At 47.1% G+C, this 25,811-nt stretch overlaps 1 protein-coding gene and 1 long non-coding RNA gene across 2 annotated transcripts; one reads left to right on the top strand and one right to left on the bottom strand.

Annotated features, from left to right (window-relative positions):
- Nucleotides 1–17: 17 nt before the first annotated feature.
- Nucleotides 18–7,882, top strand: LOC126507102 (uncharacterized). The gene is made up of 2 exons (XR_007593416.1): nucleotides 18–2,156; nucleotides 2,254–7,882. It is a non-coding gene; the product is annotated as an uncharacterized lncRNA (long non-coding RNA).
- Nucleotides 7,883–13,481: 5,599 nt separating this feature from the next.
- Nucleotides 13,482–22,356, bottom strand: Stmn3 (stathmin 3). The gene is made up of 5 exons (XM_050151090.1): nucleotides 22,236–22,356; nucleotides 15,961–16,056; nucleotides 15,563–15,738; nucleotides 14,299–14,490; nucleotides 13,482–13,848 (listed from the first exon to the last, which is right to left on the bottom strand). Exons 1-5 carry the CDS (start codon nucleotides 22,252–22,254, stop codon nucleotides 13,789–13,791), a joined length of 543 nt encoding a protein of 180 aa, XP_050007047.1. The 5' UTR covers nucleotides 22,255–22,356; the 3' UTR covers nucleotides 13,482–13,788.
- Nucleotides 22,357–25,811: the final 3,455 nt, after the last annotated feature.

Genomic DNA, 25,811 nt, shown 5'->3' with positions numbered 1-25,811 from the left:
GGGGCTGGAGAGATGGCTCAGTGGTTAAGAGCATTGCCTGCTCTTCCAAAGGTCCTGAGTTCAATTCCCAGCAACCACATGGTGGCTCACAACCATCTGTAAAGAGGTCTGGCACCCTCTTCTGGCCTTCAGGCATACAGACAGAATATTGTATACATAATAAATAAATAAATATTTTAAAAAATTCAACTTTTAGGTCAGGTGTGTCACACACCTGTAGGAGACAGAGGAAGCAAGGATTGAGAGATAAGTGGCAATTTGGGCTACATAACAAAGCCCCCAGCAAACAGGAGTTTATTCTCTCTTTTTTTTTTTGTTTTTTTTGGTTTTTCGAGACAAGGTTTCTCTGTGGTTTTGGTTCCTTTCCTGGAACTAGCTCCTCTAGACCAGGCTGGTCTCGAACTCACAGAGATCCGCCTGCCACTGCCTCTCGAGTGCTGGGATTAAAGGCGAGGAGTTTATTATCTTACTCCTTCCTCTGAAGGCCAGAAATGAAGCCCAACCCAAGTTCAATGAGCTGAAGCCCGAGTTACAGGATTGGTTCCTTTTAGAGGAAGCAGAGGGAACCATTTTCCGCCTCCCATGGCTTCCAGAGGGACTTGGTTTGGACCCTTCATCCTTGAAGCCCGCTTTCCTGTCTCTCTTACCTACCTTTTCTTGTTGTTGTTTTGGCTTTTGTGTTTTGAGATAGGATTTCTCCGTGTAGCCCTGACTGTCCTGCAAGTTGGTCTGTGGACCAGGCTGGCCTTGATGTCACAGAAATCTGCCTGCCTGCTTTTGCCTCCTGAGTGCCCTGCTTTTGCCTCCTGAGTGCTAGGATTAAAGGCATTAGTTTAACTGTCCTGCTCCCTTACCCACTTTTATTTTTTTCTTTTAAATATTTATTTATTTATTATGTATACAATATTCTATCTGTGTGTATGTCTGCAGACCAGAAGAGGGTGCCAGACCTCATTACAGATGGTTGTGAGCCACCATGTGGTTGCTGGGAATTGAACTCAGGACCTTTGGAAGAGCAGGCAATGCTCTTAACCACTGAGCCATCTCTCCAGCCCCCTTACCCACTTTTAAAGACTCCTATTAGTGAGTATCTTGGGCCCATCTGAATAAAGCCAAAGACCTCCACTTTAAAAGACAGTGTCCTGGGTGGCCAGCCTGGACTATAGAGCGAGTTCCAGGACAGCCAGGACTGTTAAACAGAGAAACCTTGAGGGAAGGGGCAGTGACCTGGTACCTTGGTTGATTTTGTGTCAGCATAGCTAAAGTCATTTGAGAAGAGGGACTCGATTGAGAAATCCCTGTGTAAGATTTGCCTGTAGGCTAGTGCATTTATTTGATTAATGACTGAGATGGATCCATCCCATAGGATGGAAGGGGGGTGTGATGCTATGTCATAGGATGGAAGGGGGGTTGGTAGGCCTTAGGTATATAAGAAAACAGACTGAACAAGCCAATAAGCAGAATCTCTTCATGGCTCTGTTTCAGTTGTCTTGAGCTCCTGCCCTAACTCCCCTCAGTGATGGACTGTGACCTGAGAGTTGAAAGCTAAAATAAACCCTTTCCTCCTCAAGTTGCTTGTGGTCATAGTGTTTTCTCATAGCAGTAGGACCCCTAAGACATCTGGTAACCTTTTACTATCTACTTCTTTAATCCCTCTTGTGCAGAACCAAGCATATTCATATAATCCATGGATGAAAGCATGGACCTCTTGTTGGGTGATAATTCTGCCTTTCCGAAACTTATAAACCACAAAAGGAAAGATAGTAAGTGGTCTTTTGTTTGTTTGTTTTCAAGACAGGGTTTCTCTGTAGCTTTAGAGCCTGTCCTGGAACTAGCTCTTGTCGACCAGGCTGGCCTCAGACTCACAGAGATCCACCTGCCTCTGCCTCCCGAGTGCTGGGATTAAAGGTGTGCACCACCACCACCTGGCACAATAATTGGTCTTAATAATAAAAAGCCTGAGTCTGATACAGGTGTAAATTCTGAAAGATCAGAGAAGCAAAGGAGCCAGCCACTAGAGAGACCTTCAGATCAAAGTGGGCAAGATTGTGTCTGCATGGATCCTCAGACTGAATGCTCTGAGCTCCTGTCTTCCTGCCTCCACCTCCCTAGTGCAGGGATTAAAGGCCTGTGACTCTTAAGAACTAGTATTAAAGGTGTGAGCCACCACCACCTGGCTCTGTTTCTCTTTTAGACTGGATAAATCTGTGTCGCCCAGGGTCTGCCTCTGCCTCACAAGTGCTGGGATTAAAGGTGTGCACCACCACTGCCTGGCCTCTATGGCTAACTAGTGCCGCTAGCTCTGCACTCTGATCTTTAGGCAGACTTTGTCTGTGTAAAAGCCCTAGCTCTCTTGGAACTTGTTCTGTAGACCAGGCTGGCCTCGAACTCACTGAGACCTAACGGGAGCTACTGAGTACCAACCCCAGCCCCCCTTCAGGGTCCAGAACAGGATGTCTATTCTATGGCAAGCGAAAACAGGCTGGGAGAAGGAATCTGAGAAGTAGAACAAACTGACTCACGTTTCCTCTGCATGTTTCTTTATTCCTTGGGCAAGGAAGAAAAGAGGGCTGTTCCCGACAAGGCTTCAGTATTTATACACACAGAAGTTAGGGATTCCACGGGCAGTAACGATAGTATCAAGCTTGCATTTCACAGAATCACAAACGCAGGTAAGGGAGGCCTCTTCCATCTCAGAGGGTGTGGCTGTGAAGCTCCCCAGCAGATATCGGGAGAATTAAGAATGGGCCTTTAAATCACTACAGAGTTTAAGAAGTTTTCATGCACTAACTACATTTTTTTTTTTTTTTTTTTTTTGGTTTTGGTTTTTCGAGACAGGGTTTCTCTGTGGCTTTGGAGCCTGTCCTGGCACTAGCTCTGTAGACCAGGCTGGTCTCGAACTCACAGAGATCCGCCTGCTTCTGCCTCCCGAATGCTAGGATTAAAGGCGTGCGCCACCATCGCCCAGCACTAACTGCATTTCTTAAGTGTAACTAAAAGTTTATAGTTAATAATAATTGTAGAAAAATGCAGCAACGCTGTTGGCACCTTCTGAGTGGTTCCGCTTCCTCTCCCAGTGGTTGGTAATCATAGCAACCTGAAGTCTTGGGAGGAAGGCAAGGTGCCTGATTTTCATCAGCCCTAGCTAGCTGAGTTTGCTTCCAACTCCAGCAGGGTGCCTGCCAGCACCCAGGTGAAAGCTGATTTCTTTCTGCGGCTGGTTTAGCGGCTCAAGCTTCTTTCTGGTATCTCTAGGGGAAAAGGCATAAACAGTTAATCTCTTGGGCTGTGATCTTATGTTAATTGAAACCAAGTTGAAGGGTAAATACAGAATATTAATAGCTTGTTAGGATGGAGCAAAAGACCAGTAGATTGCACCTTCCTGAGCTTGCTGCTAAATTCAGGGCCACCCAGACCTGTTAGTAAGAGCAGACATACTGTCTGGTCAGTGCCTCCTGCTTGGGGCTCCTTTCTTGTCAGGCCTGTCAATAAGGGTAGTTGTGGGGAACTAACTCACGTAGATTTGACTTTTAGAACAAAGGTTTGGCTGAGTGAATGCTTTAACACCAGGGCTTCATGGTTTGGGGAAGTACGGTATCCAGTTGCTCATACAGAAAAAGTCAGGTTATCTCAACGAATGATTTATACATTGCTGGATTATTATGGAAGGGAGAAACATCACGATTCCACAAGACTTTTACAGAATTGGCAGTGATTATGAAAAGGACAAGTGTTCCAGAAGCTCAGCAATTGGGTTCTCCATATGGAGTGTCTGTATACTTCCCGTGGATCTGTCTATTGGTCTGGCAGCTGTACCTTTGCTGTATAATCTTGTGGGCTTGTGACAGAGACCCATTTGCCTCTGCCTCCAGAGTACTGGGATTAAAGGCATGTGCCACCATGCCCGGCTCAATAAAATACGTTTTAAAAATTATAGGAATGAGTGAAGTGATCTTGAAACAATGTCCACTCCTTCATGAGTTGTCCCTTGTAGAGCTGCTTCTACTTTTGACTAACTTCTAAATTCTGAACAAACTGCACCTAATAGAGTGTTGATTGCCAAATCTTTCTGTAGACTTAACAAAACTCAGCACATCTGGTGAGCTTTAGCAAGTATATAGGAATGTGTAATATAATGCTTGGCTTGCAGAATGTTTGTCTAAAGAAACTAGACTCAGGAAATGTAGTTTAGGTCTACTGTGACCTTCTAACCAGACAATAAAGGAAAGGGTGGACACACTGGATGAAGACTGCTCAGAATCTAGCCTTTCTGCCCGGTGTCCTGTCCTGTAATATCTCCTCCCATCCGCTCAGGTCCTCCAAGGGTGCCAGCCTTTGAATGATTCCCTTCCCACTAATCTCTCTTCCTGAATGTTTTGGCTTTTAGATGGCAAACAGACAGACTTTGTTCTAGTAATAGGCCATTGAACAAAACAGCCATTTCTGTGGTTCTGTTGCCAGGAATGTCCACCCTGAGCCATCTTTGAGAAAACATCAGACAAACTCAGTGGTGAAATCAGCAATATAGCTGATTGATGCTCTTTAAAGATATACAAGGTCATAAAAGACAAAATGAGGTGTGAAGGTTGTGTAGCTTGGTCTGTTTGTAGGGCTCCTAGCAGTGGGATCCGGATCTGTCCATGGCTCTTGAACTGGCTTTTGGGAACCCAATCTTTAAGCTGGGTTGCCTTGCCCAACATTGATACAGGGGGAGGAACTTGGTCCTGCCTCATCTTGATGTCCCATGGTGTGTTGACTCCCATGGAAGCCCTGCCCTTTCTGAATGGAAATGGTGGAGGGGGGTGTTCAGAAGGGAGTGGGCGAAGGAGAGAGGAAACTGGTCAGTATGTAAAATAAATTTTAAAATAGGGGAAAAAATAATGAAGAACTGGGAGGTTTTAGAGACAGGAAGCAAAAGGCATCAAGAGATCCTTGCAGCCAGGCAATGGTAGCACACGCCTTTAATCCCAGCACTTGGAGGCAGAGGCAGGCAGATCTCTAAATCTGAAGCTAGCCTGATCTAAGAGCTAGTTCCAGGACAGCCAACCAGGGTTACACAGAGAAACCCTGTCTCAAAAAAACAAAGAGAGGGAGAAAGATTCTTGCAACATTGGTGAAATTTGCATAAGGTCTTTGCTTTGGTTAATACTGTGCCAGTGATAATTTCTGGTATCAGTAGTTGGACTGTGGTTATGATGAGATGTTTGCATTAGGGGAAGCTGGGTAAATGATACATGGAGCCAGGTGGTAATGGCACATGCCTTTAGTCCCAGCACTTGGGAGGCAGAGGCAGGCGGATCTCTGTGAGTTTGAGACCAGCCTGGTCTACAAGAGCTAGTTCCAGGACAGTCTCCAAAGCTACAGAGAAACCCTGTCTCGAAAAATCAAAAAAAAAAAAAATAATAATATGTGGAATCACTGTTCTGTGTATTTTAGCTTATAATAAAAAGTTACAAGTATTTTAATAACCTCCATGTCTGTGTACACACAGACGCCAGGGACTGAACCCACTGCATTTTGAGCACTTATGTGGTAGTATTAAAGAGTTCCACAATAGCCCAGAATGGAGTATGACAAAGGTTTATTTATTTGGGGATAAACTCACATTAACGGTAGCAATCCATAGTCCTCTGCATGCCCTAGGAACTGGGAACCGGAAACCAAATCCAGCAGGAAAAGGGGCCGTGCATACTTTTTGTCTGCACTTGCAGTACATGCGACCATGCCCAAAGTGGACTGGTATCCTAAAGGTTATTATTGACTGGAGGAGTGAGTTCCCACAACACACTTACTTGGTTGCTCTACCACCAAGCTACATAGAGGTCATCAAAAACGTATTTAATGAACATCAGAGCCAGTTACTCGGGTTTGAAGTAGATGAGATGGTAGGAGTCCAGGAGAGGGTCAGAGTACATAGCTGGGGGGAGGCACAGAAGTAGGAAAGACTGGTTGTTTAAAAAAAAGTATAGTTAGGTGTTATTCAAAAAAAGCCTTGGAGTGTAGGGCCCTGGTCTGCCCTTATTCCTGGGGCGCATCTCGAGGACAATTTCTGGTCAACATGACTAAGCATTCAGCCCTTATTCCTAGGGCGCGTACAGTTTCTAGTCAGATGACTAGCGTTCTGCCCCATCTGGTTAAGTTCCTGTATTCATTCCATTGTTGATATGGTAATTTCCCACCTGCCTGGGCGGGGGTCCTAGTGCTGCAGTTAGGTAGAAAAGGACCTTCCCAAGTCTGAATAAAGGCATTCGCTTGATCTCCTATTGAATTACCCTGGTCTCTCTGTGTCTTGTGTTTAACCTCCAGGCCTTGCCCGACTGGCATTCGGTACAGTCTTGTTTTTTTAATGTATTTGTTTTATTTATATGTGTGTCTGTTCATGCTGTGTGGATTATGTGCCCTGTATATGTTCAGGATCTACAGAGCACAGGAGGACATCAAATCCTCTGGAACTGGAATTACAGACAACTGTGAGCTGCCACGTGGGTTCTGGGATTTGAACCCCAGTCCTCTGGAAGAGCGGCCAGTGCTCTTAACCACTGAACCATCTCTCCAGTCCCCCAGTCTTATTACAACGCAACTTATGGCTTTATCCTATATAAAAGTGATATTATGGAGTTCGGATTTTCAGTAATTTTTGTTTCATTTTCTACAGTGCTGGGGATTGAACCCAAGGCTTCATGCATGCTAAGCACTTACTGCACTACCAGGCTGTGCCCTTGTACCCTTAGCCTCTGAATTTTGGTCTTCTCCCAGGCTAGTGAGGTGTGATATGCTACACTCTCACGTCTTGGGACAGCTGGTTATGTGTTCTGTGGTCCTGAACACTCACTGCACACCTGCTGTGCCGTCAGTAGTGTGATGGTTAATCCTACTTGTCAGCTTGATTCTATCTGGAATCAACTAAAAGACAAGCCTCTGGGTACACCTGTTAGGTATTATCTAGATAAAACTAACGTCTGGCCATGGCTGTGAAGGATTTTCCCCTTTAAAAAATATCTTATTTCTTTATTGCCGGGCAGTGGTGACACACACCTTTAATCTCAACACTCAGAGGACAAAGGCAGCCTGAACTCTGAGTTCAAGGCCAACCTAGTAGAGAGAGAGAGAGAGAGAGAGAGAGAGAGAGAGAGAGAGAGAGAGAGAGAGAGAGAGAGAGAGAGAGAGAATATTCCAGGACAGCCAGGGCTACACAGAGAAACCCTATCTCAAAAAATATATTTTTTAAAATTATGTGTAGGTGTGTGTTGTGTAGGTGTGTGTCTACATGTAGGTATGTGTGTGTGAGTGCAGGTGCCTACAGAAGCCAGAAGAGGTATCAGAGGATCTGGAGTTAAAGACATTTGTGAACTTCCTGACCTGTGGGTGCTTAGAACCAAGCACCTGCCTCTGAAGAACAATAGCAAGTGTTCTTACCTACTGAGCCATTGCTCTAGCCCAAGGGATTTTAATTACATTAGCTGAAGTGGGAAGACCCACTTGATTGTAGGCAGCAGCTTCTAGCACCAGCCACAAAAAGAGGACTGAGTGGGAAACGTTTGCTTTTATTTTGCTGGTTTGCTTCTTTGTCCTGTTGGTGAGTTCATCTTCCCTGTGGACAAGTTCACTCTCATTGTTACTGCTGCTGACATCAGAACCCAGCTTCTTCAGCCTTCCAGCCTGAACTGAAGACCAGTGGCTCTCCAAGAATCTTCTGGGACTACTGAGGCTCCCAGCCGAGTAGATGGAGCAGCTAACAGTTCATTGTTTCTCCAGTGTTAGGGCAGCCATTGTTGGGTTACCTAAACCACATCCTGTATGTCAATCTAGTAAGTCCCCCATTCTATGTTCAATTATATTTGTTGGTTCTGTTTGTCTATACATAATAAATTAAGACATCCGGTGCTTTGCTTTTCTTTGTGTGTGTGTGTGTGTGATTGTGTGATTGTGTGACATGTAACACAGGAAAACTTCCTTTCACTTTTTTACGTGGGCTCCAGGGACTGAACTGAAGTCATCAGGATTGCTTCCATGTGTGGCAAGTACATTTATCCATTGAGAGGTCTTTTTTTGTTTTGTTTTTCGAGACAGGGTTTCTCTGTATAACAGCCCTGGCTATCCTGGAACTCGCTTTGTAGACCAGGCTGCCTTTGAACCCACAGAGATCCATCCGTCTGCCTCTGCCTCCCAGAGTGCTGGGATTAAAGGTGTGCACCCTCACACCTGGCTCATTGAGACATCTCGAAGATGCCCATCCAACACTGTATTATAAAGCAGGCTCAGCTGGGCGGTGGTGGTGCACGCCTTTAATCCCAGCACTCGGGAGGTAGAGGCAGGAGGATCTCTGTGAGTTCGAGACCAGCCTGGTCTACAAGAGCTAGTTCCAGGACAGGCTCCAAAACCACAGAGAAACCCTGTCTCGAAAAACCCCCACAAGGGCTGGAGAGATGGCTCAGTGGTTAAGAGCATTGCCTGTTCTTCNTATGTTATCCAGCCACAGTACAAGTCCACATTTCAGTATATATGGTGCATATGTGTGTGTCTGTTTGTGTATATGAATGTTTGTCTTTTGAAATCGGGTTTTGCTATGTTTTTCAGGCTCTCCTTAAACTAATAACTACCTCCTGTCTCATCCTTCCCGGTTCTGGGGTTACAAGCATGCCCAATATGAGATACTAATTTTATTTACTATTTATATGAATTTGAGTTTTGGAGGGAGAATGTAGCAGCTCAGTAGTTGGATGTTCTTACAAGCATGAGTGTCTGGTTCCACTCCCAGCACTGTCAATTAATGATATGATTTACATTTTAAAATAAGGTTTGCGGGCTGGAGAGATGGCTCAGTGGTTAAGAGCATTGCCTGTTCTTCCAAAGGTCCTGAGTTCAATTCCCAGCAACCACATGGTGGCTCACACCCATCTGTAAAGAGGTCCGGCGCCCTATTCTGGCCTTCAGGCATACACACAGACAGAGTATTGTATACATAATAAATAAATAAATTTTTTTTAAAAAAAAGGAAGATAATTTCATGTCTTTAAAAAAAAAAGAAATCCCCCCCCAAAAAAGCAATGCTCTGTGTGATATGACTGTCCGACTATCAGCAAATGTCTTCAGCATTTAAGGATAACTACTGTATCCGTTACTTCCCTCATTGTTGCGAGAAAATATGTGGCAGAAGCAACTGAAGAAGGGAGGGTTATTTTGGCTCAGTTCGTAGGTGCAATCCATTGTCATGGTGGCAAAAACACGAGACAGCAGGTCACGCTGCGTCCAGATTTAGGGAGTGGAGAATGACAGATGCTGATGCTCAGTTTGCTTTCTCCTTTTTATTCCATCAGGGGCCCCAAGGAAGATTAGAAGTTCCAGGCCTGCCTGGAGTACATTGTGAGACCCTGTCTCAACAAAACATAACAGACAAAAAAGCGGCCTGAGTCTGATCCCTGGGACCCACACGGTGGGAGGAGAGAACAGGAACCCTCTAACAGCTCAGACCTTAGCATGACTGACTCCATGATGGAAGCACCACCCAGGCCATGAACTCAGCACACAGACAACACCACTTGCCAAAACAAAAACAAGGGCCTAATCCATCAGAATCCATAGCTCCGGGAAAGTTTCTGAATGTACTAACCTTGCTTTAGGCTTTTGTAGTTCACTTCTGGCCAACCATTCTTGTTGACTGATTTTTGTCAACCCAAAATGTGTTTTTTTTTTTTTTTTTTTTGGTGCTTGAAAGCTAACCCTAAAGAAGGCTCAGGGCTATACTGGGTTCCCAAACACCCAGTGTAGTCGCCAACCAGGTAATAAAGACTTTCTATTAGCTTCAGCCTATGTCCAAGGAGTCTTCTCTAATACCCTGCAACACAGCCAGGCAGTAGTGGTACACGCCTTTAATCCCAGCACTTGGGAGGCTGAGGCAGGTGGATCTCTATGAATTGAAGACTAACTCTGGTATGATTTCCAGGTCTGCAAGAGCTATACAATGAAACTTTGTCTAAGAAAGAATAAAATAAAATAGGACCACAAAATTTTGACACTCCATTGAGTGTGCTCTATTCTTACTGACTCAGTTCTGGCAAATGGAAGTGAGTGACTCCTGAAATGGGTTCAAGCATCTTCTTTCCCATCCTGTTCTGATGGCTCACTCTGGGGGAGTTAGCATCAAGCAGCTCACTGGTGGCCCATGTCCTGCTAGCATGAGTGGAATCAGTCCTTCTTGGAAGGGACCCTTAACACCAGGGCACCCTCAGGAGGACCCGAGACTCTTGACATTCTCTCTGCAGCTTAAGTCATAGACACTCAGCAACCGGACCTGTACTTATGGAAATTTAAGATAACAATGGTGTTTTTAGTTGCTCCTTGGGGTAATATGTTATACAGTAATAGGTGATACATACACCAACCAGCTTCCCATAGGGGTCCCATTTTTATGTCTGTTCTTTGCTTTAAAAAAAAATGGAATCATTCTGAAGGATTCCCATCCCTGTTTGTTGCTGGAAGCTCCATCTAGTGACTGTCACAAGCACCATCTTACTTTTGATGCCTTACAAGTTCCCTCAATTCCCTAACATTCAAACTAAGAAGTTCTGGCCTAAGATCAGATCTGCTATGCCAGAGCTAGGTGTGCTTTTCTGGGATATACAACATTGATCCCCAGAACCTATGCAGGCAGATTCATCTTCATATGATATTCCAGTATACCCCTTTCCTCCCATCCACTCCTGCAAAATCCTCAAGTTTCTGTTTCCTCCAGCATCTTACATTCTGACCGACTCATCCTCCCTGGGCAGGAGATGGAGGGATGATGTCACCACAAATGATGTTACTCTTGTATTTCTCCCTGAGCTGTGGAAAGCAGATATCTTTGTAGAGATTAGCCTGGAGGCCCCCACACGAACCTGAGCAGAGGCATGTGTCCTCTTTAGCACATGGCATCCCCAGTGCTGTTTGGGTCTTAAGGAGACAGGATCAATCAGGGTATTTCCTCATTCCCTGGAGCTGGGAATAACCAGCTGTCTAGTGGTGACCAGGAACAAATCCACAGAGCTATGGGGCAAGTCCCTGTCAGGCAGTTCCGTTTCAGGAATTCCTTAAGCACTGAGCCTCAAGACAGAATTTGATTCAGACTTTAGAACAGATTCTATCAGCAGTAGCTGACCAGTTGGAAAGCCCCAATCCGTAGGACTTAGAGAGGTTCCTTTTTGGGAGAGCAGGGGTGGCCCCTGTAGCAGCCAGGCTCAGCTCCGACTCCATCTTGTTCTTGTGGTGTTGTGTTGGCACACTCACTCCTCAAAACAATCATGATTTTAAAATATGATTGACAGCTGGTGTCAGTCGGGAGTTGTATCCAATAGAAGCATTCCCTTACAGTGACCTCACAGGGTTCCTTGGCTCAGAGATGACAGACACATACTGGGAAACACAGCTATTTCTAAACACAGAATATCTTCTAAAATTACATTTATTTATTTATTTATTGTGTGTACGTATGTGTGAGTGTGCATGCTACGGCATGCTTACAGAATTCAAAGGACAGGTGTATGAATTGTTTCTCTTTTACAACGTGAATCCTGTTTGTCATCAAGTTTGGAAGCAAGTGTCTTTACTTGCTGAACCATCTTGTTGGTTCAGTCTCTCTTCCTTCCTTCCCTTTTTTGCTTTCTTGCTTTCTTTTGTTTTTGTTTTTTTCAAAACAGGATTTCTCTGTGTAGCCCTGGCTGTCCTGGTACTCACTCTGTAGACCAGGCTGGCCTACACAGATCACAGAGATCTGCCTGCTACTGCTTCCTGAGTGCTGGGACTAAAGGTTTGCACCACCACCACTGGGATCAGGGTCTCTTTCTTATTAATTTAATTTGTAAGTTCACTATATGGATGAGATGGGTGCATGTTACAATGGGCTTTGACTACTTAAGAGCTGCCATTAGAAAAAAAAAAAATCTCGTCATGGCTGGAGAAATGGCTCCGTGGTTAAGAGCACTGGCTGCTCTTCCAGAGGCCCTGAGTTCAACACCCAGAAACCACATAGTGGCTCACAATAATCTGTAATGAGATCTGGTGCCCTCTTCTGGTCTACAGGCATACATGCAGACAGAACACTGTTTACATAATGTGTTTTGGGGTTTGGTTTTGTTTCTTTTTTGAGACAGGGTTTCTCTATAGTTTTGGAGCCTCTCCTGGAACTCGCTCTGTAGACCAAGCTGGCCTTGAACTCAGAGATCTGCCTGCTTCTGCCTCCGGAGTGCTAGGATTAAAGGTGTGCGCCACCACTGCCTGGCAAATAAATAAATCTTAAAAAAGAAGAAGAAATCTAGTCTCAGTTCCTTTTCCTCTTCCCCTTCTGAATCCCACAAAAGCCACTTGTGGGCACTGTAGAGTTAAGGTTCTGACTGTGGCTTCCTCTTGTGATTATACCATTTCCCCAGAGCCACTGAAACGTCCAGTGTCTGCTGTGTTTTCTGGATAGACTTTGGAAGACCCTTCCCAGTGCCCTCTGATGAGAGCACCCATGGCTATAGCCATGTTCTGGGTTGTTAAAGAACATGTCGTGTGTCTTCCTTACACTTGTACCAGGCAGGTCAGAAGGTACCCCACTTCTGGAACCCAATGACAGAGTGGGGCTGCATGGGAAAGAGAGAAGTTGCCCCAGTATGTCCAAGCAGGTGACCATCTTCAAAGGCCACCACTGGGACATTTGGAGCCCCTGGACTGGGAGAGAGGAAAGGACCTTGCTTAGATGTTTAAGCAAGGCTTTCTGCCTTTGGTAAGAAATTTCAGGATGGATACGGAAAGGGTGACTTGGGAATTTAGACATTCCAGTATCTGAATTTGCAGGCAACTGGTCCTAAGGAACCTCCCACCCCCAAGAACTCCCTGAAAATTCATGGCAGCTACTTTCTCACACCTGGCCATGCCTGCCAGCAAGTGAAGTAAAATTCCAGTCCAGGAGCATTCTTGGATTAGAGCTCAGGATAGGGAAAAGGTTACAGGATTCCAAAGGGTTATAAAACCTCTGAGGGGTAGGGGCATTGAGGTGGCCTCCACAGAAGGCCTCAGCCAAGGTGTGGCGAAGAACATGAACTTCTGAGACAGTAGGACATGTCCATGCTGCCCATGACTCTCCCAGCCACGGAAGCTCATGGCCCTTGGTGGAGAACGCCTACCCCAAACCAACTCATGTGAGAGAATACTCTACCACAGCCCTTGTGCAATGACAATAGGCTCTAAAGTTGGCCTGGGTGACCTCAGGATTCCTGTGCAAACACATTGGAATGTTGTAACTCTCACTCTCCAGCTCTAGCATGCTCTGCAGCTCACAGGCTTCAGGCTGGCAGCAATGACAGAGCAGACCCAACCTACTCTGGGGTCCCCAGTCATCTTCTGTTCAGAGTCTCTCCACAAAGTTTCCCATAAAATTACAGGCAGGTGCCACTGTCTGGCCGTGCAGAAACTGGGAGTCTGAGAACCCAGTCTGAGAACCTGAATGAGAATCCACACGTCGGTGCCACTGCCACTAGATTTATTAAGGTTGCCAACACATCCACTAAGAGGGCCACCAAGAGAGCCCCAGCCGCGCCTGGCCTGGCATCTGAACAGGGGACCATATCTCCTGCCTAGGGAACTCCTTAAGAGAGTCCAAAGTCAGACACATTATAAGGACTGGACAGTTCAGAGTGTGGGAAGAGAAGCAGGAAGCTAGAGTTGCAAGGGAGCAGATAGGAGCAGGAACAAAATTTGCATCTAGACAGAATTGAACAAAACAAGAACAAAACCCGAAAATATTCTCGTCGCTGCTGGGTCCAATGCTCCTTAGCCAGACATCTCCTCCCGCTGCTCCTTGTTCCTGCGCACCTCAGCAGCATGCAGCTCCTGTGAAGACAGGCAGAGAAGCCCTGAGGAGCGGTCAAGGGTAAGGATGCCCCAAGGAACTTCAATATGTATACAGGCGGCAGGCATCACGGCACTCCAGGAGCGCCGGAGCCACTGGGCTTAGTGATCAGACAAGGAACTGGGCATCTTACCCCCAGCGTAAACAAATTCCATCCCCTCTTGGTGCTGAGCCCCATGAGAATGCAAATTCCCTCAGAGCGCCTCATAATTAATTTAACCATATATTACTGTGATTGTTAAAGGCGTCTCACTAGGACCAGGTTCTGGGCCTGATTCCAACGTTGAGGGAAGTGCTCAACTAAAAAGAAAAGTCTAGAAAGACGTTATTAGAACCCCCTTTTCACTCAGTGTACAGACCGGATCCCACACCTAGAACCTGCCCAGCAGTGATCACGCCCCCCACATCAATGCCCCCAACCCCGCTCCCACCTTCTCACGCAGCCGCTCGCGCAGTGCTGCCAGGTGAGCCTCGCGGATTTCCTTGCTCAGCTCCATCTTGTAGTTGAGTTTCTCCTCCGCCAGGCGGCTAAAGTTATTGTTTTCTTCCAGCGCCTTGTGCAGCACCTCGCGCTCGTGCTCACGCCGCTCGGCCAGCTGCTTCAGCACCTGAGCCTCCTGCGTCTGTGCAGAGCTAGGAGTTAGTAAGGCATCCAATCGCTAGACAAACCGTACGTTCACTTGGCCGTCCCAGCTCCACATGATACTCTAAGTCCCTGGCACTATTTTCTCTGTGCTTAGGGGCCTTATACTATCCTACGTCCCATCCCAGTTTGCCTGAGACTTCTGGGGCTTTTGCACTGAAAATTCTGCTTGCCAGGAGCCGCTCCAGTGCCAGGTGAACCAAAATGGCTTAGCCACAGAGTCTCCTTGTTGGACTGAGAATTCCGGAGCCCACAGATGTTGAAGTTGTGGGGCTTCTCCAGACCTCCCCATACAACTCCAGGTTGAACACTAAGCTGGTAGAGATGCAGCTAGATCAGCTAGGTCCCAGCTCTCCACTATTGCTCAGCAAAGAGAGTGTCCACTGGGATCTGGGAAGGGACATTGTGGTGCTACGTTGCCCTATCCTGCTGGGGAAAGAAGTGTCTAGGATAATGGGTAATCAGGTGTATAGGATCCCTAGGGTGATTAGCTCCTGGCCTAGGCTGCCTCCTGAATGATGCTGGGCACCCATAGGTACATCAGTTTTCAAGATAAACTTGCTGATCCTGGGTTCTACTGTGCTTGAATTAAGTAATTTCCCCTGTCCCGTTGACTTTGCCTCTGGGATTTCAATCCTAGAACAAATCTTGTTCTCTGTGTTTCAGTTTCAAAGGGGCTAGAATGAGGAGGGGCTGGGAGCCCCATTCATATCTCCCAGGGCTCCACTGAACTACATAACCAACCCAACCAAGGGTCTTTAGATGTGAGACTTTTTCTTCTCACTCTTCTGCCTTGAAAGGGGTGCTAGCCTCTGCTTTATGTCCCCAAGGCTCCTCCTGGAGGACACAACCTGACCTCCCTCTGCCAGGATCAAAGTTGAGGTCCCCCTCAAGAATGTGGTTCCTGTTGCCCTATGTTTGCCACCATCTCAGCACCATCCTTTCTCATCTCATCCCATCCCATCCTCAGCAGCAAGTCCTACACTCCCCAGCCGAGTGCTCCGATCAAAGAGCCTGGGCAGTGATGCCAAATGTATGTGGAGAGTCCTTGCCTTCCTCCGCTCCTCAGCTGCCTCCAGCCGCTTCTGCAGTTCCTCCAAAGAAGCATCCTTCCTCTTGGGGGGAGAGGAGAGCACAGGGCTCTCTGGAGATAGGTCAGAAGGAGACTTGAGAATGACCTCGAAGCTCTGGCCAGAGGCTCGCTTGTCCAGCTGCTTCACCTCCATGTCTGCAGGGAAGACCAGATGGGGACTTAAGGAGGCCTAGCCAGGGGATACAGGTGGTATGAGAGGCCTTCTCCCAGCACACATCCCAACAGGGTTGAGAAGGGGGTCCCTCCCCCCAGGATGACTCTCTGCAGCAGCCAGCCAGGCCACAGTATTACCAGAAGTCGAGAAGAAAGATGGCCATGTCCTAGCCGAGCAGGGCCAGCAGCTGCGTGGGAACTCACCCCCATACTGGTAGATGGTGTTGGGGTGAGGCTGTGAGTAGAAGCAGGAGCAGATCAGCGACAACACAGACAACTCCTTCATCTTCTCCTTGTAGGCTGTGGACGTGAAGTCAAGGTGAGCTGGAACCATGACCATTCTTATCTAGTACATATTTGATTTTCGCTTTGTTTTGTTTTGAGGCAGGATCTGGTGTAGTCCAGACTGGCCTTAAATACACTACAACCTTGAACTCTATCCTCTGCCTCTGCTTCTGAAAGGCTGGAGGTACCAGTGTGCATCACCTTGCCTCTGTTTGTTCTGAGACATTAATGTACACCTGGAACTCACCAATGTACACCAGGCAGATATTTTTAACTCATGTTCCCCAAAACTAGGATTACAGATGTGCACTACTGTGCCTGACCTGTCTCTGAATACTTTTTGTATGTTCCTCTCTTCCTACTGTGATCTGAATGTTGTTCCCTTCCCACATTAGGAGGTGAGCAGGTCATAAATATACAAATTGGAATAAAACCTTGTCTAAAATGAGAAAATCAAAACAATTTTGGGTTACGTTTTGTGTTTTGTTTTGTACAGACTCCTGAATGAGACTAATGACCTTACTGCACAGGAGCCTTCAGCTCTTCCAACACGTGAGGTCACAAGGACACACCCACAGATGGGGAAGCAACCTTCACTAGTCAAGCAAGCCTAGTGGCACCTTGACTTTGAGTTTCTAGTCTATAGAGAAAAAAAATCTACTTTTTAAAAGAAACACCCAGTCTTAAGGTATTTTTTTTTTCTGATTGGTCTGAGCAAATTATAACATTTATGTCAGGGTCTCTGTCCTGTCTTTTTTTACTTAGTCACTATTCTGTGTCTTTTTTTATTTAATTTTTTTTATTTTGATTGCATTTATGTCTTCCCTACATGTATGTCTGTGTGAAGGTGTAGATCCTCTGGAACTGGAGTGGCAGATAGTTGTGAACGGCTATGTGGGTGCTGGGAATTGAATCCGGGTTCTCTATAAGAGCGGTGAGTGCTCCTAACCGCTGAACCTTCCCTCCAACCCCTCTTGTGTCTTTTTCTTTCTGGATTTTTTTTTAATTTTATTTATTTATTTATTTATTTATTATGTATGCAATATTCTGTCTTGTGTATGTTTGCAGGCCAGAAGAGGGCACCAGACCTCATTACAGATGGCTGTGAGCCACCATGTGGTTGCCGGGAATTGAACTCAGGACCCTTGGAAGAGCAGGCAGTGCTCTTAACCACTGAGCCATCTCTCCAGCCCCTTCTTTCTGGATTTTTACTTGTTTGTTTGTTTGTTTTAAACAGGGTTTTACTCCAGTCCAGGATGGCATTGCATTTAGCTCCCCATAATCCTCCTGCCTCAACTTCCTGTGTTAAGGTTACAAATGTAAGCCGCTATGCCCAGCTGTTTTGAGTCTTTCTGTATCTCTGGTTATAGGTGTTCAAATTGTTTCTTTCTCAGAGCATACATTTCTAGGATTACATGTAACTTTGTATCTTTTTTTTCCATTTGTTGTTATTTAACAGGGTCTCACTATGTAGTCTTGACTTTCCTCGGACTCCTTATGTAGATCAGGCTAGCCTCAAACTCACAGAAATCTGCGAGTCTCTGCTACCATTCTCATGACCAGGACAAGCACAAATGTAGGGAACCCTCTCCATATCCCTCCCTTTCATTCTTGCCCCCCCCTTCTGTTTTTCCCTTCCTCAAAGACTGGATCTTGATATATTGCTCAAAATGGCCTTTAACTCTCTGGTTCAAATCCTCCTGCCCTCAACTCCCAATAGCTGAGACTCCCACCTGTAGGGGATCTGTCTCTGGCTTGTAAACCTAGCTGTAAACTAGCATCTCAGACACTATCTCTGCGTCATTTACCACTCTGAGGTGAATCTTCGTTCTCTCCAGACATCCACTCACTGCCCTTTCAGGTAGGCTTGCAGCCCAGGTTCTACCAAGGACAAACACAAAGGAGATGTCCACTCAGCCCTACAAATCCACTGCTTCCTACTAGATCAAGTGCCCACCATCCAGTGTCCCTGCTACCCAACCAGAAAAGGAGGAAGCCTGATGCTATGATCCTGACCCCAGATGGGAAAAAAGAGACACTCACTTTTTTGTTTGTTTGTGTGCATGTGTTTTATTGTTGTTGTTGTTGTTGTTGTTGTTGTTGGGTTTTGTTTGTTTTTGTGTTTGGGGGTGGCTTTTTTTGTTTTGTTTGAAACAACGTTTTTCCGTGTAGCTTTGGCCATCCTGGAACTCACTCTGTAGACCAGGCTGGCCTTGAACTCACAGAGATCCGCCTGCCTCTGCCTCCTGGATGGTCTTCCAGAGGACTGGGATTAAAGGCATGAGCCACCACAGCTTGAAGAGACACTTACTTTAAAAATGATAATAATCTTACTGTTGTGATTCCATTCACTTGTGAACCAGCTCCTCGGAGACTACTATTTTGGTAAAGTCCAAGAATCTTTCAAGCCCAGTACAGTTATTCCCTTCCACGGGGACAATGCTAGGTCTTAGTCTACTGGGGTGACACTAGCAACGCTCACTGAAATGCAGTTTTTAGATGAGCACTGTTTTTCCCTCCATTCTAGCAATTCCCAAAGTCTGGTAGGATCCAAGTCTCAGACCTAGGTCTCTAGATAGACAGACACAGAAAAAGAAGAGGAGGAGGAGGGGAGAGGAGGAAGAAGAGAGAGAAGAGGGAGAGGAGGGAGAGAAGAAGAAGGAAAAGGAGGAGGAAGAAGAAGACAGCTTCGCCAGGCGGTGGTGGCGCACGCCTTTAATCCCAGCACTCGGGAGGCAGAGGCAGGCGGATCTCTGTGAGTTGGAGACCAGCCTGGTCTACAAGTGCTAGTTCCAGGACAGGCTACAAAACCACAGAGAAACCCTGTCTCGAAAAACAAAACAAAAATAAAAAAAAAAAAGAAGAAGAAGACAGCTTCCATGTCTGATTACCTACTAGCACCCTTTGAGGGAACCAACAAGAGGAACATAGACAAACATTTAGATAGACCAGAAACTTTATGAACAAGTTTTACCCAGTAATTTTTAAAAATTGAGTTGGACCAGGCAGTGGTGGTACATGCCTTTAATCCCAGAATTAGGGAGGCCGAGGCAGGTGGACCTATGAGTTCAAAGCTAGCCTCTACAGAGCGAGTTCCAGAACAGCCATGACTGCACAAAGAAACTCTGTCTCAGAAGAAAAAAGGAGTTGGCACAGAATTAAGGATATGGGGTAGAAATGGCCAAAGCTTTCATGGTAAGTTTTGTCCTTCCATTACAAACACAAGGGAATGCTGTTTTGATTTAAATTTTTCTAATAACTCAGATTTTTTTGGAAGCAGCATGGAGCCCATGAGGCAGTAGACAGGGCAGAAAGAAACCTCAGAGTGGGCAAGGCAAGGCTCGTCATTGTCTTCAGAAGAATTGAGAAGGAAAAAAAGAGAAAGCCAGAAAGGGGCAGGCCTCAAAGGGACTTCATGCTTTTATTTATTTTATTTTATATGTATGGGTGCACATTTTTCTCTGTAACTGGAGTTACAGAGGTTTGTGGGCCACTGCCATGTGAGTACTGAGACTTAAACCTGGGTACTCTGGAAGATCAGCCAGTGCTCTTACCCGAGTCATTGTTCCAGTCCCTTGCTTTAAGCCTTCTTTCTTCTCCCTTTCTTCTAACCCCTCCCTCCTTCTTTCTTTTCTTCCTTCCTCCTTTTGGCTTTTCTTTTTTTAAGACAAGGTAAACTGTAGCCTAGGCTGACTTTGAATTCACTACCTAGCAAAACCTGGCCTTAAACTCCTGATCATCTTGCCTCCACCTCCTGAGTGTAACACGCCTAGCCATTTTTTTTTGTTTGTTTGTGATAAAATACCCTGACAAAAGCTTCGTTTAAGGGAAAAAGGATTTTTTTTTTTTTTTTTTTTTTTTTTTTGGTTTTTTGAGACAGGGTTTCTCTGTGGCTTTGGAGCCTGTCCTGGAACTAGCTCTGTAGACCAGGCTGGTCTCCTCTGCCTCCCGGAGTGCTGGGATTAAAGGCGTGCGCCACAATCGCCCGGCTACACCTAGCCATTTTATGTTTTGTTTTTCATAAACAACAGAGACTCATGTATTTGTGCTATATGTATTTGTGCTATGAATGATTAATCCAAGAAAGGAGGTAAAGGGGCATGCTCCCGCTCAAGTAATAAAGAACTAACAGATTTGAGAGATTAATGGCAACAAGCCAGTAGATATCTCGTATATCTTGAGGAGGTCAGTCTTGTGCTGAGGAGACAGGAGGAAAGGAATAAGAAGAGGGTCTTGGCTAGGGCAGGACAGACCTGGACCAGAGAAGCCAGAGAGAAGGAGTTTTGTTGCCTTCAAGTCTGAGCTTGCTAGCACCTACTTCCCTGCCAGTCCTAATGTTCCATATTCTCATTTCTCATCTTGTATACAAACTCCTGATAGACTATCCTCATAGGTCAGGCCAGGAACCTGGTGCCTGACAGTTGCTCAAAGGCCATTTCTGCTTGTGCCTGAAACATTCACAGGGAAAGGACTGCAGGTTCATAGCAGATAACATCAAGTTTAAGAACCTGTACCAGTAGGCTGTCTTCCAGATAACTACCCGTTCAGCATGGGGGAGACTGGCAGGGATTCAGGAAGCAGTACCAGCCTGGCAGGTGTGAGCATCTGGAAAGAAGTGTAGGGTCCCTGAAGTCAAAGTTTGAAAAATAAGTGTTCAACTGGCAAGTTGAACCATATGTTGTAGCTGCAGCCAGGGGCACGGTGTCCTGTGGTAATGGACGTTCCTTGGTATGGCATCTCTCAGTCTGAGAGACAATGAGGAACTGTCTTCCCAGAAGACAGATCTTCAAGGAGCAAACAGAGAAGTGATCACAGATAAGGCCTGCTTTATGATCTGGTTGAAGGAAGGTGAGCACAACAGGACAACTGACCAGGAACTGGTACTTTAGAGACAAAAAGCAAAAGGAAGACCTTACCTGGGGCTGATGGGCCAGGTCTGGCTATAGCACAAAGCTGAGATTGGGTCCATGTTTTTGGAGTTGGAGCTTAAAGGGTCTTTTACACACGTGGTTCCCTCCTAGGATGATACTGAAATTCTCCGGGCATGAGGGGTGGGCTCAGGGCGGGACCGCGTGATGGGTGGAGTTTGTACTTAGGGCCAAAGCCAAGGTGTGGAAGAACCACGCGTTGACCTATTTGACCGCCGAGATCAGCCTTCTGGGCTGAGGGAAGGGAAAGGCAGCAAGAGCTTGTGGTTCTTTGAGAAAAGCAAGGTCAGGAGGGGTGGGGAGGGGGGGGGGATGTCACGCAGTCTCAAACGCCCAGAAAAAAAGACGAAGCCCTGCTGGGGCTGGGGACTGGGCGGGACAGCCAGTGTGGGAGGGGCTGTCCAGCTTTAGGTTCTCAGGTCAGGAATGGAGCCACAGCAACCACTCCGGAGCCTTCTCCGCATGCTTTCGACCCTCTATGCAGTCTGAGGTGTAGGAGACTCCCTACGAAAGCAGACCCCACCACACCCCGAAAAGGTTTGGAAATGCAACAACCTCTCCTCCCCTAACACCCAGCGGCGCAAAGGGCGGAGGTTTTTCTGGCTGGGGCAGGTGGCCCTAGCGTAGTCGCAGAGGGTGGTCCCAGCTGCTGCGGTCACAGAGGGGAATCGAGGTGGAGAAGCCTCGCTTGTTGCAGACTCAAACCTTGCCCCCCCGCGCGGTTCAGAGGTACCCTACTGTGTTCTCCTGCCCCTCCCCCCCACTTCTCAGGGACTGAGGTCCGGGCTTCTGCGGAGGGTCCTACCTCCCCCGCCCCCCCCCCCCCGACTCCCTACGAAGACTCAATAGCACTGAAATCCAAGGTCGCTGGAACCGTAGGGGAAGGACCTCCTAATGCCACCGCAGGCACTTTTATCCGCAGGCAAGAATCCGCAGAGCCACTTTGTCGCAGTTACACCTTGGCCCCGCACCCCAGCGCCTGAAGGGGCAGTTCGCCCCGGAGCCCGACTTCATGCAATGATGCCTAGGGCGCGGCTCCTGCCCCGCATCCGACTGCTACTCCCCCAGCACTCGAGTCCCCTCCAGCCCTTGAGAGCTCCGGACCCCCGTTGTTGCAGGGCCAGCCCAGCCTAGCCATGCATAAGGTTCAACACAGGAAAACGGAGTCAGTAACTTATTCCTGCGTAGGGCAAGGCCTCCGCTTAGACAAAGGCCTCTGCTCAGACCCACCGCGGTCCCACTACACCCCAGGCCCCCGAGCCCTACCAGATACGGTGCTGGCCATGGTGCTGGCGGCGGCTGGGGCTGCGGAGGCCGGAGGGATACGGGCGGCGGCTGGGAGCTGCAGTAGGCGAATGCTGCAATGCTGTGGAGGGGGAGGGAGGAAGGGCGGGCGCGGCAGGAAGGGGAGGGAGAGAGGGATGGATGGAAGGAGAGGGGGTGGAAGGAAGGGGAGGGGAAGGGAAGAAAGAGAGGAAAGGGAGGGAGATAGAGAGACAGACAGACTAGTCTAGTGAATGAACAACCGAGGATAACAACTATCAAAGGGAAGACAGTGCGAGGGGATGGAGGGAGAGAAGAGCAAAGGATGTAGCAAGAGGCCCATGTTTCATCTGCAGACAACCGTGGATGACACTTCTGTAAGATGGTTTTGTGTGACTGGGAGGATATGAAAACAAGACTCATTCCCAAGAACAGGCAAGGAAGGAACAAGGCTAGCTAGCGTGGGCCTGTTCCATAGTCAGGGTAGGTGACAGAGGCTGGGGGAGGCTGGCTGACCACTAAGCCCTTGTCTGTGCTAAAGGGAAGGGATTCCATTCGCTGGTTTGCAAGGGGTGAGACTGGCCTGCAAGAATATCTGAAGTAACTCAGTGCCAGGGAACAAGCAGGTTCTGGTTAAATAAAGGGAGGCTTATGATTTGATGGGACCTCAAGGCAGGTTCTAAAACCAGCTTTGACATTCTCTATTGGGTGGATAAAGAAATTCTTACCTCTCCGGGCCTTTGCTTCTTTGGTGTAAGATGAAGCCAAAATGCCAGACCCCAGCAGACAGAAAAGAAAGACGTGCCAGAGCTGAGTGTATACATGTAGTTTTGTTCTAGTTTCATTTCTGTGGTGATAAAATTCTCTGGTCAAGGGCCGGATGTCGTAGTTCATGCCTTTAGTTCCAGCACTTGAGAGGCAGGATCTCTGTGAGTTCCAGGCCAGCCAAAGCTGGGGTGGGGGTGGGGGTGCAAAGCTCTGGAAAAAAGCAACATAAAAGGAGGAGGATTTATTTTAGCTTACAGGTTACAGTCCATCACTGAGGGAATCAAGGCTAGAACCTGAAATCAGATCTGTTTGCTATTCATAAAGCATTAATTACCTCTGACCAAGAAACCCAGTCACTTTCAAGGAAATGAAGCAGGGACAATGGAGAAATGCTGCTTTCTGGCTCAAAAGCAGGCTTATTCTTTGTGCTTTTCACATCATGCCTCCTGGTCCCGCCCATCTCCTTCCCCTGCCCAAATAAAACAAATAAAATTTAAGAGAAAAAAAAAAGGAGGAAAAAGGGAGAAGGGGAAAATGTCACCATGGAAGCTATGGAAGCTACAGTGTGACACAGTGAGTCACACAGTAAACCATTTTATCCATACACTTTTTATATGTAGGTGTTCGTTGCAAAGAGTCTTTGGCCTGGTTTGAGGCTCCTGGTCTCTGCTAAACCATCAACACTGGACCCTCACCCCAGTCTTCCTGGACATCCCACTGCCCTGTCAGGGAGATCTTGCAGCCCTGGGTCCACAGGACCCTGTTCTCCAGCAGATCACAGGTGGGGTGGATGTTGGAGTGGGCCAATGTAAAGCCCAGGTTCTGAGTCTGGATAGTTGCAGGGCTGGTCAGCCCACCAGTTCTCCCCTGTCCTCACTGCCAGGGTGAGCTCTTTAGAATTTCCCTGGCTAGTTCACCCCCAGCAAGGAGGAGTGAGGGGTGAGGCCCAGTTCTCCTGCTTTCACATCCTCAGGGTCGGTTCTCCCGCACCAACACCTTCAGGGCCAGCTCTCTAGTGTTGCCCAGGCAAGGTGTAGGGGCCACTCTCCCAAGTGCTGCAGCTGAGGAGGGCAGGGACAGCTTCCCACTCCTACAACCTCAGGACTAGCTCTTCCACCTGCCTCAGGTGTTGATGGGGGGTATCCCCCCTCCCCGCTGCCTATGTTGCCACGTGACAGATGAGTAATGGGGACAGTTCTCCCAAACTCACAACATCAGGCTTGGCTCATCCACACCTCCACCAACAGGGTCAGCTCTATTGTGCTGCCCAGGCGAGGTGCAGGGTACACCTTCCCAAGCGCTGCAGCTGGCAAGGGGGAGGGTCACCCTTACCCCCACCCGTCACAGGCAGTAAGGAGTGAGGAGTAAGAGGGACATCTCTTCCCTACCCACATCACCAAATGACAGACAAGTAGTGGGAACAACTCTCCCATGCTCACAACTTCACAGCTGGCTCACTCATATGTCCGTTATGTGCAGGGCTAGCTCTATTGTTCTACCCAGGCAAGGTTCAGGGTCTGCTCTCCCTAGTGTTGTATCTCAGTCTTATGACTCCAGGGCCATTAGCTAGAATTCTTATATAGCTCAGGACAACCTACCCAGGGATGATCTTGCCTATAGCCAGCAATTAACAATCAAGTCAGTGCCCGCAAAGACATGAACACAGGCAAATTTTGACTCAGGCAATCCCGCAATTGTAACTCCTTTCTCATGTGGCTCCAGGCTAAGGTACAGTCAACCAGGACAAGTGGGGAGCCTGGTTTGCCTTTCCTGAGGAGAGAGCCTGATGTCCAAATGGAGATCTCATCCACTTTTGCAATGGAGCCACTGAAGTCAAGAGAAGAAGAATTGTTTCACAAGCATTAACACATAAGGCTAGTAATAAAACTCAGAATCCTCCAAGACTTGAATGGAGAAGAAGCAGCTCAGAAAGGCAAAAGTCAGTGGCAAGGCTAAGGACCAGGTATATGTGGAGCCAGTCCAGTAGGGTTCCACACAACCTTGGACCTTACACCTAGTATATATACCCGAGCCTGGGCCTATGGATCTGACACTCGTGATTAAATTGCATTATATGGAACAGAATACCTTCAAAGGGAAGGTCCAGTGGACCCAAATAACAGGAACCTTTCTCATACTATCCCCAGAATAGTCTTCATGGAAGGCTTTTCTGACTCCTAGCCAAGGGAGCCTCCTCAGTATTATTTCCTTTATTTATTTATGCTTTTCACAATCTCCTTTTTTTCCGAAACAGGGTTTCTCTGTGTAACAGCCCTGGCTATCCTGGAACTCACTTTATATACCAGGCTGACCTTGAATTCACAGAGATCCGCCTGCTTCTGCAACAGGAGTGCTGGGATTAAAGTTGTGCACCACCACCGCTTGGCACTTACCACAATCTTATATGTGGTTGATTTATATCTACCCTGTGATTGTTACAGTATTTTGTCCACAGAGAATCCTTTGGAGTCTGCCAGAGTAGACATTGAATCCAATTTGTTGACTTGATTGATATTTCTGGATTTTTCATATTGATTGATATTGCATCCTGTGTGAGACTTGCTGTATCCAGCCTCAGTTACCTCCCCCAACCCCTTCATCTCTCAAGTTAGATTCAAGAGAATAACTTCCACATTTGTTACTAGAGTTATTAGAATCAGAGAATGGGCTCTGGCAGCCCTAAAAACACTGTGCATGGCAGCTCGTTCTAAATACATCAATTAAGTAGACAATGCAATAGTGAAAGCAGAAAAAAAAAGATTTATTCAACGTGGCAACATTAAGCAGAGGAACAATGAAATCCAGTTATCT

The sequence above is a fragment of the Alexandromys fortis genome, unplaced genomic scaffold, assembly GCF_014885135.2.
Source record: "Alexandromys fortis isolate MF-2015 unplaced genomic scaffold, M_Fortis_MF-2015_v1.1 scaffold_27, whole genome shotgun sequence".
Taxonomy (NCBI): domain Eukaryota; kingdom Metazoa; phylum Chordata; class Mammalia; order Rodentia; family Cricetidae; genus Alexandromys; species Alexandromys fortis.
Note: the sequence above shows the minus strand (reverse complement) of the source record. Positions and strands in the feature narration are given on the sequence as shown.